At 39.5% G+C, this 13,720-nt stretch overlaps 1 protein-coding gene and 1 long non-coding RNA gene across 3 annotated transcripts in view; one reads left to right on the top strand and one right to left on the bottom strand.

Moving 5' to 3' along the window:
• The window catches only part of stam2 (signal transducing adaptor molecule (SH3 domain and ITAM motif) 2), a 55,792-nt gene that overhangs the window by 966 nt on the left and 41,106 nt on the right, over positions 1-13,720 (bottom strand). For both annotated transcript variants that reach the window (XM_034185867.1, XM_034185866.1), the window contains 6 exons: positions 12,401-12,495; positions 12,176-12,258; positions 8,821-8,908; positions 8,639-8,693; positions 8,336-8,483; positions 2,823-2,989 (listed from right to left, as the gene is read on the bottom strand). In XM_034185867.1, the coding sequence (XP_034041758.1) occupies positions 2,823-2,989; positions 8,336-8,483; positions 8,639-8,693; positions 8,821-8,908; positions 12,176-12,258; positions 12,401-12,495 (636 nt within the window). The remainder of the gene's footprint in view (positions 1-2,822; positions 2,990-8,335; positions 8,484-8,638; positions 8,694-8,820; positions 8,909-12,175; positions 12,259-12,400; positions 12,496-13,720) is intronic.
• LOC117524140 lies at positions 766-10,027 on the top strand. The gene is made up of 3 exons (XR_004564726.1): positions 766-775; positions 5,406-5,408; positions 9,777-10,027. It is a non-coding gene; the product is annotated as an uncharacterized LOC117524140 (long non-coding RNA).

Consider the following 13,720-nt stretch of genomic DNA (forward strand, 5'->3'; position numbering starts at 1 on the left):
GTTCCAACTACGGCAGGGTACAGAACTTTTTTTTTTTTTTTTTTTTGTGGCACCAACCAAAATGCTTCGGGAGTACAGAGTATCAAACATGCCTCATCTTTCGGTGCCAAGTTCGGTACCCAGAGGTTACTGTACAGGGCCCTGTCACCTGATTTAAAGGCGATGTTGCGGCTTTGTAATAGGGACTGGACTACGCTGTTCATCTAGGGTTTCTTTGATTCCTCAGACGGCACTGCATTAAAAACCGACATCACTGTGTAAAGGATCTTACCGCGTGGGCTCAGGAACACTTCAGAAAACCATTGTCAGTTTAAACAGTTCGTTGCTACATCTACAAGTGCAATTTAGCCATACATCAACAACATCCAAAAACGCCACCGACTTCTCTGGGCCCGAGCTCATTTGAAATGGACAGACGCAAAGTGGAAAAGTGTGCTGTGGTCTGATGAGTCCACATTTCAAATTGTTTTTGGAAATCATGGACGTCGTGTCCTCTGGACAAAAGAGGAAAAAGACCATCCAGATTGTTATCAGCTCAAAGTTCAAAATCCAGCATCTGTGATGGTATGGGGGTGTGTTAGTGCCCATGGCATGGTCAACTTACACATCTGTGATGGCACCATCAATGCTGAAAGGTACATCCAGGTTTTGGAACAACACATGCTGCCATCCAAGCAATGTCTTTTTCAGGGACGTCCCTGCTTATTTCAGCAAGACAATGCCAAGCCACATCCTGCACGTTACAACAGCGTGGCTTCGTACTAAAAGAGTGCAGGTACTAGATTGGCCTGCCTGCAGTCCAGACCTGTCGCCCATTGAAAATGTGTGGCACATTATGAAGCACAAAATACGAAATGGAGACCCCGGACTGTTGAACAACTGAAGTCATACATCAAGCAAGAATGGGAAAGAATTCCACCTACAAAGCTTCAACGATTACTGTCCTCAGTTCCCAAACAGTGAACTTCTGTGTAGCAATTCTGTGACTTGTTTCTGCACTGCTGTCTTCCATGTTTTGGCCTGATGCCTCATTTCTACTGGACAGCGCAAAGAGACGTCAGCACACAGCGGCAAAAGTTGGACTGGGTTGAACTTTGACCACGGCTGCCTGACAACAAGCAGCAATGTGTGTAATTTAATGTATTTAGAAACTGTTTAGGTTTTTGTCATCATATACACATTATTATTATGATGATCATTGTTATTATTACTTTTATTTTGTCATTTGTTTTTTAAAAATGGACCACAATGGAAATAAGTGCTTTCACTTTTTTGGGTCATCCATGTCATGTCATACATTTTTAATGTATTTCCAATTATATGCACATACATTGAACTTACTAAATAAAATCACACACTCACGAGTTTAATATAAAGAAAATTTACTGCCCCCTGCTGGAAAGGCATAGGAGTCCAAAATGTAATTAGCAACGTTAGCTAATATTCATAAGTTCACCAAAACTACAATGGTGCATTTACACATAATGATGACAAGGAGCCTTCCCATGGGATAAAAAAGGTTTTCAACCTACCATCCCTGGTTCTCAAGACCAGGCACCTAAGTGGCTCTAATCTACTCTTTTCTACTCTCCTATTTTACTCTTTATTTTTAGATATTTAGATATACCTTTATATTCTAGCATAGTTCCACCTTAGAATTGGAATATAATATATAAGATATACCTTACTCAATTTTCATGTCACGAATGACACGAAGTATACATTCTTGGCCGCTGATCACAAATGATGATGATTTGGGGCAGAGGCATCATGAGTCCTCAGGAACTGTTGCAACCTGTTACCATGCCTTACAATTAATGTCAATTAGTGTCGCTGGCGAATTATCACGAACCATTCTGCACAATCAATAATAATGTCCCCCGCTGTTGTGTGCTATTGCGCGTAACAGTGCATTGTTATGTTCTGTCACAACTCTGTCAGGAATGTTGTGAATCAGGCAAATTGTCTATACTGGTAGGATGAAGTGGGGGGAGGGGGCAATTCATCCTACCATCAGCTGTTGAACAGTTCACATCGCTCCAGACTGCTCAACATCCAGATGAATCCACAGCAGAAGAAGAACTTTGTGATTGCATGCTTAATTGGGCTCTATGCAATGGAGTTACGCAGAAAAGAGGAGAAGACGGAGAGAGCCAGATGTCTGGATGCACGCGGCTCTCCTCTCACTTGTTTTCCCGAACATCAGGCACAGCAGCAGGTGGAACACCTTACTTATGCAACCCATCATCTTGGCTTTTATATTTTTAATTAATTTCTATCAAGTTGTAGAGATTTACTTTCAGTTTGAGTCTAAGGAAGATCATTTGGAAATTTTATATTGAGAAGCCTGATTTACTTTTTGTATTTGAAATGCCATAAACAAATTAAAATGCATGAAATACCAAGGGGTATGAATACTTTTGCAATCCACTGTATGTTGCCATATTGCATCACAAATATGACAAACTGGGAGTAATTTTGAGCTTTCGTGTTTGTCAAGTTTAAGAGCTTTTAAATCAGTTCCAACGTGGAGAAAAAATTTGAACAATCGAAATTTTTTGTCCTCTGATGAAATTAGCGCAATTCTGATAAAAATTAGAAAAGTATTATGCCTATCTCTGAGTGATTATATCAGAAAACTATCATTTAACAACCTACTGTTCACCGTTTTAACTTTTTAGTCCTTTGACAGGTCACTGATTAAACAGAGACCTTCCTTCCTGTATCAGGTGACCCCAATAATTATCATCTTTGAAGGGCCTGAAGAATTTGAGGTAGACCGTGACACAGATTTAGTTAAAACCGAAGGATACTTTTGTTACCTGATATAGGTAGGCTGGGAAGCCTGGCTACTGGATGATGCAGAAATGTTGGGGGGTAGTGAATGCAAGGGTCCAGGCTGGTCACTGGGCAGACTGTAGGGCTGAACAGAAGGCAACTGTTGGATTGCTGGAGGGAGGTAGGTTGTGCCGGTCTGTCCGAGGTAGCTCTAAGCAGAAGACAAGATGCCACTCTCAAGTCACTTCACTCCAATAATAACGACAACAACATTCACACACTCCTTGTGGCACTGGATTTGAATATCGATACATTTTTGCTTTTGTCCATCTCTAATACAGTGGATGTGATTGGCAGGGCTCAAGATAAAGAATAAGAGTTTAGGCATAGTGTCCATATACAGTACTGTTCTTTTTGTGTCATATACTGATTTTCAGATTGAAGCGGTGGCCACATCTTTGCAGTAAAAACATATTTTCAGCCATCTTCTCCTTTATTTTCCACTGTATGTGATGCGCTGCAACAGCCTTGAGTGGAAATTTCAAGATTGTGCAACAAGAAATTAGTTACCTGCTGAGACCAATTAAAGTGTAGGTGACACAAGATTTAATGTTTTTTTTTTATATTTAAGACTAAAGTTAAACAACAGTTTCAAATTTATCCTTTCCTGGTGTGCAGTTACTGAAGAGATAAATTTTCGGATTTTGAACCGCGCGCCACTATTTTCAGGAACCTCCGGGCGAGTCCCAACACTGGAGAAGAAGGAGGAAGTGGCATCACCGGGAGAACCATTATCTTAATAGTCCCATTCATTTATGGATTTTTACAGGCTACTGACAGCCCTGTTTCCACCGAGTGGTTTGCGGTGCTGCACGGTGTCTTTGGTGTCAGAACGGTTCATTCTCACCAGCAGAATCCTTTTGGTTGGCAGATGGAACACTTATACTGACGAGTGTGCACGCATGGTGTCTGCGGCTTCCCTATTCCACACAGAGGCAAAATTTAGCATTTTCACATTTTATTTTATTGTTATGTGGATCATGGGATAATTTCATCACGTGCAGACTGAGACATTATGAGTAGATGAGGAGCTGCGAGTCTTTCAACTTGCGGCGCAAAGCGTCCCACGGTGGAACAAGAGGAGGCTCCGTTAACAGCAGAGGCTCGATCCATCAGCCACAATTAACCGATTACAGCCGGCGCTGTAACCTGGCACCAAACTGCTGTGTGAAAAATGGACTTTTCTTCAGCCAGGACATAAGGAATTAAATTATTTTCAGACATCATTTTATTAAGGTGGATAAGTTTTCAGCAGACTGAAGATGATCTCACTGAAACGGACAGGTAAGACCATATTATTTACTCCTTGCGTTTTTAATAATAACGTGTTATGCTACTAACGTACAGTACACTAACTATTCAAGAAGGATACAATATTTATTTTTAAAATAGCTGATATTTTCAGTCCCTCATAAATGGTAAATGGACTGCATTTATATAGCACTTCTCCATCTGCATCAGACGCTCAAAGCGCTTTACAAATAATGCCTCACATTCACCCCGATGTGAGGGTGCTGCCATACAAGGTGCTCACTACACACTGGGGGCAATAGAAGATTAAAGACCTTGCCCAAGGGCCCTTAGTGATTTTCCAGTCAGGCTGGGATTTGAACAGAGGATCTTCTGGTCTCAAGCCCAATGCCTTAACCACTAAACTATCACCTCCTCCTCATGTCATTTTTTCAGATTTGAAATGTATGTACCTGTTTTTAAGAAAAAAAAACAAAAAACAAAGAGAAATCCACACTTCCTCATCACTTTTTTTCTGATGTCACAGATAGTAAAACAAACTTTTTTTTTTTTTTTTTTAAATCAGCTGATTATGACCAAAGAGCTAGCAAAAAAGTTTATCACCTCCACCCGCATACCGAAATTATCTGCATTATTTATGTATTTATTTTTATAATCACCATTCTGTGTTCAGTGTCATCTAAAGAAGGCTCAAAACCATAAGGCTGTGTCCCCACGGCTTCTTCATTGTCCGAAAACAGCTCGACCTCCGCTGTTTACAATTTATTTGGGCTTGAATCTGTAGGTCCTGTTCTGGTGATGATGTAGCAACAATATTGCCTCGTCTGAGGGCTGAAATAGAGCACAGACTTCAGACAGCTGTTTTTTATCCTTCACCTGTGCACTTATCAACTTTATTGTTCAGGACTTTTTAAAATATTAACATTTCATAATTTTTAGTGATTATTTGTGCACGTTTTTGGTGTCACCTACACTTTAAAAGAAGAAGAAAAAAAACCTTACACTTCAGGCCTTTGTAGACTACATCATCAACACCCAAGCAAGCCTACGCATGATATGAATGCACTGGCAAGTCTAGTACTGTGCCACTTGAAGTTACTGTGGAATAATGAAGGCGCAATAGTATGGCTAGTGCTCAAATGCATCAAAATATAAAACTGTGTTTATGTGTTTTGGAGGGTTGCTTTTGTCAATGGACCTCATCAGACTTCAATAAGCTAAGTCAGTGTTATCCACACAGGTGCTGTGACCATGTCATACATTCCAGTCAAAGTTCACGGTTACCCACATTAATAAACAAAGTCGCATTACTGGAGTGTGTGATCTATTTATATCTAGCTCTTAAAGTTAAATTAGCAGCTTTAAACATTGTGAAAGAGGCATGCTAGGTCTGCGTTGTTCAATAGGTTGTCACAACAATATGCATAGGCTGCAAAAGTGGAAAAAGAAAATTTGCCCAGTACACAAATGCAAACAACATTGTATCTGGATCCGCCATATGGCCTACAGGCTTTTCCAATCGAAGTGCAAGTTCCTGAAGGATGTGCTGAATGGACTAAAATACTAAGTTATAATTATTACACTGGTCAACACAATTTTTCTTTTCAAAAGATTTTGGGTAAATTGGGAGAGCTTAAACTGAATCCGGTGTTAGTTTTTGCCAATCACATGATGTTTTTGAGATATGAAAAAATCTTTGAAAAAATTGTTATTTTATGCAGAAAGTTAATAATTCATGTTGCATTTAAGGACCCATATATGGAATAATGTTTGAAATGGAAGGCAGCTACTGTATTAAGAACACATTTCCAAAACTATTATAACTAATATAATTATTGACCACAGTATACAAGCACTAAATAAGTGAAATATTGAAAAAATACAATCTGGAGCATTATGCTCAACACAGGTACGGCACCACTGAAAAGTAAATTTTTCCTTAGTTTTGTGTATGATTAGTGGCATCAAACGGTGAGTGAATGAGCAACTTTTGCATAATCCATCAATATAGAGCATGCAGATTACAAAAAAAGAAAAAAAAAAAAGTGATAGTGATAAGATGTGATAGCGGAAATCTGAGCTCTGATTTGGCTTCAGCACCCCAAAATGACCCAAAATCAGTTCTGAAGGTCCATGCAAGAAATTTTTTTTGGACTAGTGTTATTTTTACTTTATCTGTTCCATATCCAACTAAACCAAACAAAATATTTGCTAATGTAATGTCAATATTAAGGGATGCTACTGCATAGATCTGATGACTACACTGTCATAGCGAATAGTGCCATAAAATATAGTGCACTGTTGACTGTTTATATATATATATATATATATATATATATATATATATAAATAAAACAGCTGGGCAACGATTAAAAATTTTAATCGCTATTAATTGCATGATTTCCATGATTAATTGCATTGTTATACACAAACTCCAAAAATGAATTCAAAATTAGTGTACAGCACAATTTTATTTTAAATGTTCTGCCATATGAACGAAAGTGCCATAATGTTTGTTCTGCAAACACTTAACAACAGCTTTTTGTTTATGTAGTTGCAGTAAAATAAAAATAAATTATGGTTGCCCAGTGATGTCAAGTAGTCCCCAGTGAGAGCAACAGCGGGTGCACGTAGTAACGTTGTGGCTTTTGCAGTCCTCTCCTTTATGGTGCGTCCTGAGGGAATCTCATACGTGCCATCATTTGTTGCGATTCTCAGAATGTCTCTCAGCCTGACGTCCTCCACAACACTAATCGGCCTGCAGTCTGTAGCAGTCCATTTCACTGTCACATTTGCGAGCCTCTCTTGCCTTTGTTTATCAATAGTTCTCTTACATGCTGCATCTAACGTAGTCTGTCGAAGCCTCGCGCCGCAGTTTGTATTGTTGAATGATTTGCTGGTATCAGCTGTGTGTGTGCTGCATTTAGGTGATATTTAAGACTTGAAGTACTCCGCTGATAAGAAAATTCAGCTTTGCAGTGGCTGCAAATAACTTTGGTTCTGTTGACTACACAGTCTGGAAGCACTTTAAAATGAAAATGGCCATGTAAAAGTTCCGTGCCCGTCTCCATGTTGGTTGGTTTATCCACCAATTCTTTTCTGGTGTTGGGGACTCGTCACACCGGTTCCTGTGAGTGCAGCAGCAGTCAGCGACAGACTTGCAAAACAAAAGCCTGTGAGCAACAGACTCTTACAGTAAGAAAAAAAAAAAAACCACCTGCGTTAACGTGCTATAAAAAAAATTGTTGCCGTTAATTAATGCATTAACGCAATAATAACGCGTTAACTTGCCCAGCCCTATCATTAATATCTATATACATGTGGGGGTGGTGGAGCATTTCCTTGTGACATCTGACAGTTGTTACGGATTAGGAATTATGAACTGATAACCATCAACTTCAAATGCCAGAAAAGACATTTCTTAATGGCCCCATTCTTCGTCTTCTTTAGTTCATACTCTGGGAGCATTTTGTAGTGTGAGTGCATAAGCTAGAGTTACAAGTTCTTTCTTCTGCTTTCCACATATTTTGCAGCACTGTTTTTAGGAAAGTTATTTTAAAAATGTCGACTACAGTGCTCAAAATTTTCAATGTTTATGTTGTCATTATTATGTGTTTTCGGTAGTCAAGAACTTTGACCCAGCCTAGCATGCATGTAGCACCATGTGTACAGAGTACTTATTATCATCATTATTAATTATTCTGCGATACAGTTTGTCAGTCAGCCCATTAATATGAAACATGTCTATCAATTGTTTATCAATGGCTGATGTGTCATCACAGACAGAGACATCTACCATTGAACTATGTAGCTAATGTGAAAGGCGTTACATACTTCTGGAATAATGGCCAGGAAAGGGTAATCTTGATATGACACTTGGTAGACATACGAGACCCGTAGAGGTTTAGTCCTCAAATGGCCACTGAAAATTTGGAACTTTACAGAACTTTTCCAAAGCAGTTAAAATGATGCTGGGCAGCCACTGACCCATCATGCACATCTCACAGTTGTACCAACAACTCTGAAGGATGGACAAGTTTAAGTGGCTGTGATTGCAGAGGTACTGCACAGAAACCATTGAGTCAGCCATAATTTAAAATTTGATATTTTACCAGTATATTCAGGGACCACTCAGGCTCGGTCACAGACCACCAGTAGTCTGAGGACAACTCTGAGAAACATCAATTCATTTTTCATGTGACAAATTGTTTTCATTTGAACATGCAGTTTCAGAGAATTGTCTGACCTGTATGGGTACAGCTGCACCAGATGCAGTATACTGCGTCTGCATCTTGGAGTAGGCAGAGTAGAAGGGAGCCTCATTCATCAGCTTGTTGTACAGTTCCAGAGCCTCCATAAGTTTTACATTCAACTCTGACACTTCTGAGTGCTTCCTGTCAGAAAGACATACTAATAAGAATATTTTTCAATTTTACAGCAGTCTAAACAACCTACAGCGTGTCATCTCAACAAAGTCAATGTTGTTTCACATGTTAAATCAGAGCAATATAAAATATATTAATTATCAAAGCATTCATATCTAACACACCTGTCTATCTCCTGTAACTTCTCGTCAATCATTGGGTTCATCTGCTCACATGCACCTGTTAAATCAAATGTTTAAATTTGGAAACAAAAACAGAATTAGCATGGAGAAGCATGTCTCAAGCCAGGTGGAGCAGACACTGGTAAGAGGAGCAGATGGATTTACACCAGCATAAAAGTTTATACCCTCCAGCTGGATCAGCTCTGAGGAGTCTGGAGTCGGATCTGCAGGGTCTGCATTCTGTAGTAATGCCAGAGTTCGATCCATTTTCCCCTGCAGAAAAAAAGGAAGTGCTACTGCTGTTTGAATGTACTGGATGTTTACGTGAACAGTGAATTGTAATGCAGGTTTGGTGCGTGTACCTGAGCCAGTCTGCTCTGAGTAAACCCGATCCTGTCAGATCTCAGAAGCTAAGCATGGTTAGTACTAGGATGGGGGACCGCTTTGGCACACCAGGGGCTGTGTGTGTTTTGCCATGTAAAAGTGGAGTTGTGTCAGGAAGGGCATCAAGTGTGACTCTTGTGCCAAATACCCATTCAGTGTGGCTGTATCTGCTGTGGTGACCCCGGACACTTTAAAAAAAAAAAAAAGCGGGGGCAGCCGAAAGGATGACAACAACGGTTGGTTCATGTGTGCTTTAACTCAGGCGTCTTTCTCTCTTGAGCAAGTAACAAACTAAAATAGCCTGGAAAAAAAATGTTTATTTTAAAATCACTTGATTTATTACAAACAATCAGAAAATTTGATTAAAAAATCTGTTCTCAATTTCTCATGAAATTACCCCTCTGGGGTCTACAGTAGAGGGCTGCATTGGGATTGGGTCCCACGGGCAGTCAGAACTTCGCTGTGGGCGGGAGCGGACGACTAAAAATAAACACTGCGGGAACAGAAACAAGATGACTCAGTCACCAAAGGAGAATAGTGTAAAGTATGCGTGTCGACACACTATTTTCATCTAAAATAATTGAACAGGAGCAGCGGACATTACAGGAGCCACACAGCGGAGTGCAGCGAGTCTGTCTCTCTCTGTGTCACAGCGCAGTGAGTTACACTGAACGGTCACATGAAACTGTCTTTAAACTGAAAACAACCAAATACTAACACTATTCGTGATCAGTGCGTCAAAAGACATACAGGCCAGTGATTCAACGAAACAAACAAGCCCATGAATTTCTTTATTAATAGCCTAAATAACATGTTTTCTCCTGCGGGACGGGAGAATACACAAAATCAATGCATCTCTATTATTGTGCGCTCAGCATTTCACAGGTGTGGGCGGGACTGGACACACCCATTGTGGGAGCGGGTGGGACTGTAACACACACTTTGCAGGTGCAAGCAGGAATGGTCAGAATTTCAGCTGGAGCGGGAAGAAGAATACTGTCCCGTGCAGGGCTCTAGTCCACAGACTCTCCGGTGTGTCCAGGTCATTTTTCAATACTTTCAGTAATTCACCTTTGAAAATACTGCATATACAGAGCATCTAGAAAGTATTCACAGTCCTTCACTTTTTCCATATTTTGTTATGTTACAGCCTTATTCCAAAATGGAGTCAATTCATTTTTCCCCTCAAAATTCTATTCACAACATCCCATAATGAGAACATGAAAAATGTGTTTTTGAAATTTTTGCAAATTCATTAGAAATAAAAAAAAACTAAGAACTCACATCTAGATAAGTATTCACAGCCTTTGCTCAATACTTTGTTGTTGCACCTTTGCTCCCACCCACCCTGGTGGGTTAGGGTTAGCTCACAGGTTTTGAGCAATTTAGAGGCATTTCAGGGCCACTACAGAGACCTAATTTCATGAATTTCCATTTTATATTTTTGTAGCACATATTTAAATTTTTGCTTTTATTATATTTCTTTTTCATAAATATGCAATTTTTGTGACCTAAAGACTATAGCGACTGATTGTCTCACAGGCAAACAGAAACTATCGCTAAGAGCTCTGTTACACCTTGATGATTTAGCCAGAGTATGCTGACGTATAAAAAATATGCAGAATATGCTGGATACGAAAATACATTATGCAGCTGTCGCACATTGATTTAGTCAGCGTATACTGACAGCCCCGTTTCCACTGAGTGGTTTGGGTCGGTACTGCATGGTGTGGGACAGGTCAGAACAGTTAAGTCTGGCTTGTTTTGCGTTTCCACCACTGGCAGAACCCTTTTGTTTGGCACGTAAATATTGACAAACGCGTCACCTAGCATGCATACGCTGTCGCGCAGCCTCTCCCCTCTACATGGAGGCCAAACAGAGTAATTTAATATTTTTTTATTTTATTTTATTTTAGTCTTGGTGGATCATGGGATTTATTTTCAATGTGTCCAGAATGCTGAAGAATCGACTGATGTCTGTGGTAACGCTGATGTGAAAAATGAGACACTGTGACTCTTTCAACTTTTAAAATAAGTCAACTGTCTTGTTGCGGCACAAGGCGCCGGCGTCCTCTGATTCGGGCTGAGAAACGCACCTGGAGCATAAAAACCACAGAGGGACTTGCTTTAAAACTCTACATTTCCTCAGCCACGACAAGGAATTAAAGTATTTTCAGATGTCATTTTCCAAAATCAGGACACTTTCTGTGGCTATATTTTTGTCAGGTTGTGATGATGAATCAGACTGAAGTGAACAGGTAAGGGTAAAATTAAGACTTTATATTTACTTCATGTGTGAATGGTTTTAATATTTGAAACAGTCTGTTTACATGAAGACAGCAGCTTTGAGCCAATCCATGGACAGCATCAATAGACTTATTCGACTAATGAGCAACTTACAAGAAATGTATGTCAACAATCGCATAACTTACCTACAAGTTATGTCCCACATATGTGGAAGATTGAGTCATACGTCAAAAATATTGTGCATACCAAAAAATTTGAGGTACTCGCCGTATTACGATGTACATCAGCGTGCGTCAATGTGCTCTTAACTTATACAAAACTTACCCAGAACTTATTAGACATACACCAGCATATGCCAGCGTGTTTAATATGCGTGGCATATGCTGGCTAAATCATGAAGGTATGACAGGTGTGTAAGAAGTGGTACTTTTGGGAAGTGGTCTAAAGAAGTCTTTGTGACATTCCGTCACTGATTTATTAATACAAATATGACAAAAAGTTGATCTGGACACACCAGCGCATCCACGGACAACAGAGGGTTAAGTATTTCTTCCAAAACAAGTTACACATGTTGAACTTTAAACATATGCACTCTTGTGTAGATGTGGATGATGGTGCAGATAAGACTTTATTGATCTCATAGTGGAGAAATTCACATTACGTCAGCTCTTAAAAACACACAAGATGGGTGCGAGTAGAGGAAAATGTGCATCAAACAGCATGTGCAAGGATAAGCAATAATAATAATAATAATGGATAATAATACTAATAATAATAGATCCTTCACAATAAATAAATGTGACTATTGGTAGTTTATAGATCTAGAAGTAGTGGGTTTGGGCAACATGGATGAAGGACCTGTTGCACTTCGGCAGAATTATATGCTCTACTAGGTGTTAATTGCAGTACCTCATCGATGAAAACAGGCTCTGGCTCCTCATTGGGTTCAAGGTTTCTCTCTTCAGGACTAACTACTTTTTCAACATAAGCCCCTGTAAAACAAAGATAATTTACATATCACAGTAATTTGTCCTCATTTAAAAAACAGTAGCAGCATTACTACAATCAATACTGACTGCACTGAAGCCAGAAATGGGGCACTTTATGTTAAATGAGTTGAGATTAAATACCTACCTATCTCTGGCTCAGCATTCAGATTGGTTGTAACAAAGTTTGAAGGAAACAGCCCAACACCTCTGTGGTTTTCTCCTTTCCACCAGTTTGGGTCACTGTACACAAAAAGAAAATGTATTAAGAAGAGAAGAAGTGTAAATACATGAATTTGAAGGTGCAAGCACTGCACCAGTCAGAGCTTCAGGTTTTTTCAGATCACAAATGTGTTTAACATTTTTGCAGTTGCTGATTAAACTGAAATAAAGTAATGACAGCTACCAACACCATTCAAAAAACCTGTGAGTTCAGCTTGCCTGTAGAGTAGAGCCAGCATGTGAATTTGCAAGACAGAGTATTTTCATGAGAATTCCCAGGCTCAAAACAGAAAATCAGGTGCAGTTTGATTTAATATGAGCACATTTATACAATGTCCCTATCATTAATAACTTATGTGTAACACAATTTCAGCATGACACACACACACCGCATTATATAGAATTTGGGGATAAACATTAAACAATATTATTTTGCCTTCATCTTTAGAATAAAACCCTACCGACATGCCCTCCTTGGAGGAAGCAGTGATGGAACACTCGGGTGGAAGTGGTACCATCACCCTAGCAAGACTCACTGAACTTCTGAGGTCAAAAACCTCCTCTGTGGTAACTTGCTGGAGGAGGACAAGATTTGCCCCGAGATGTTTAAGTCAATGGATGCTGTTGGGCTGTCATGACTGACATGCCTATATAATGCTACATGGAAGTTGGGGACAGTACCTCTGGATTGGCAAAATGGGGTCTATCTAACTACAAAACAAGAAACGTCTGTGTGTGGGTATGTGGCTTATCTCTCTGACTGTTTGCCAGACAGACCTCAGCTTTTGGATATGGCTTGTGCATGGCACGATGACTGATGTACATCCTTTATTATGAAAATTTTGGGGATAAATTTTCAAAAACTTTATTTTGACATTAAACTTTTATTTTTACCTTGTAACATTAGTACTTCCAAGATGACGTAATACATGACGTCTTGCGACTGTAAGCCAACTCTGACCAAGAGCCGCAACTTCAATGTCAGAGTAAAGTGAGAAAACAAACACAATGACTTTTGAGAACAGCAGTCAAACATGTTCTTTTCAAGTTTGTTTGCAAGTAATATCAAGTGTGGTTGTGGGATATTCCTGGTAGCAAAGTCAAACAACATCAGATAGTTCATGTTGCTTGCGCCATTTAACAATAAAATGTTTAATGCCAGCATCCCATCAAATACTTTTAATGTGAAAGGCATGCTGTCAGTGTTCCTTGCGACTGAGTTTAACTTGACAACACTGAGGAGATG

The sequence above is a fragment of the Thalassophryne amazonica genome, chromosome 14, assembly GCF_902500255.1.
Source record: "Thalassophryne amazonica chromosome 14, fThaAma1.1, whole genome shotgun sequence".
Taxonomy (NCBI): domain Eukaryota; kingdom Metazoa; phylum Chordata; class Actinopteri; order Batrachoidiformes; family Batrachoididae; genus Thalassophryne; species Thalassophryne amazonica.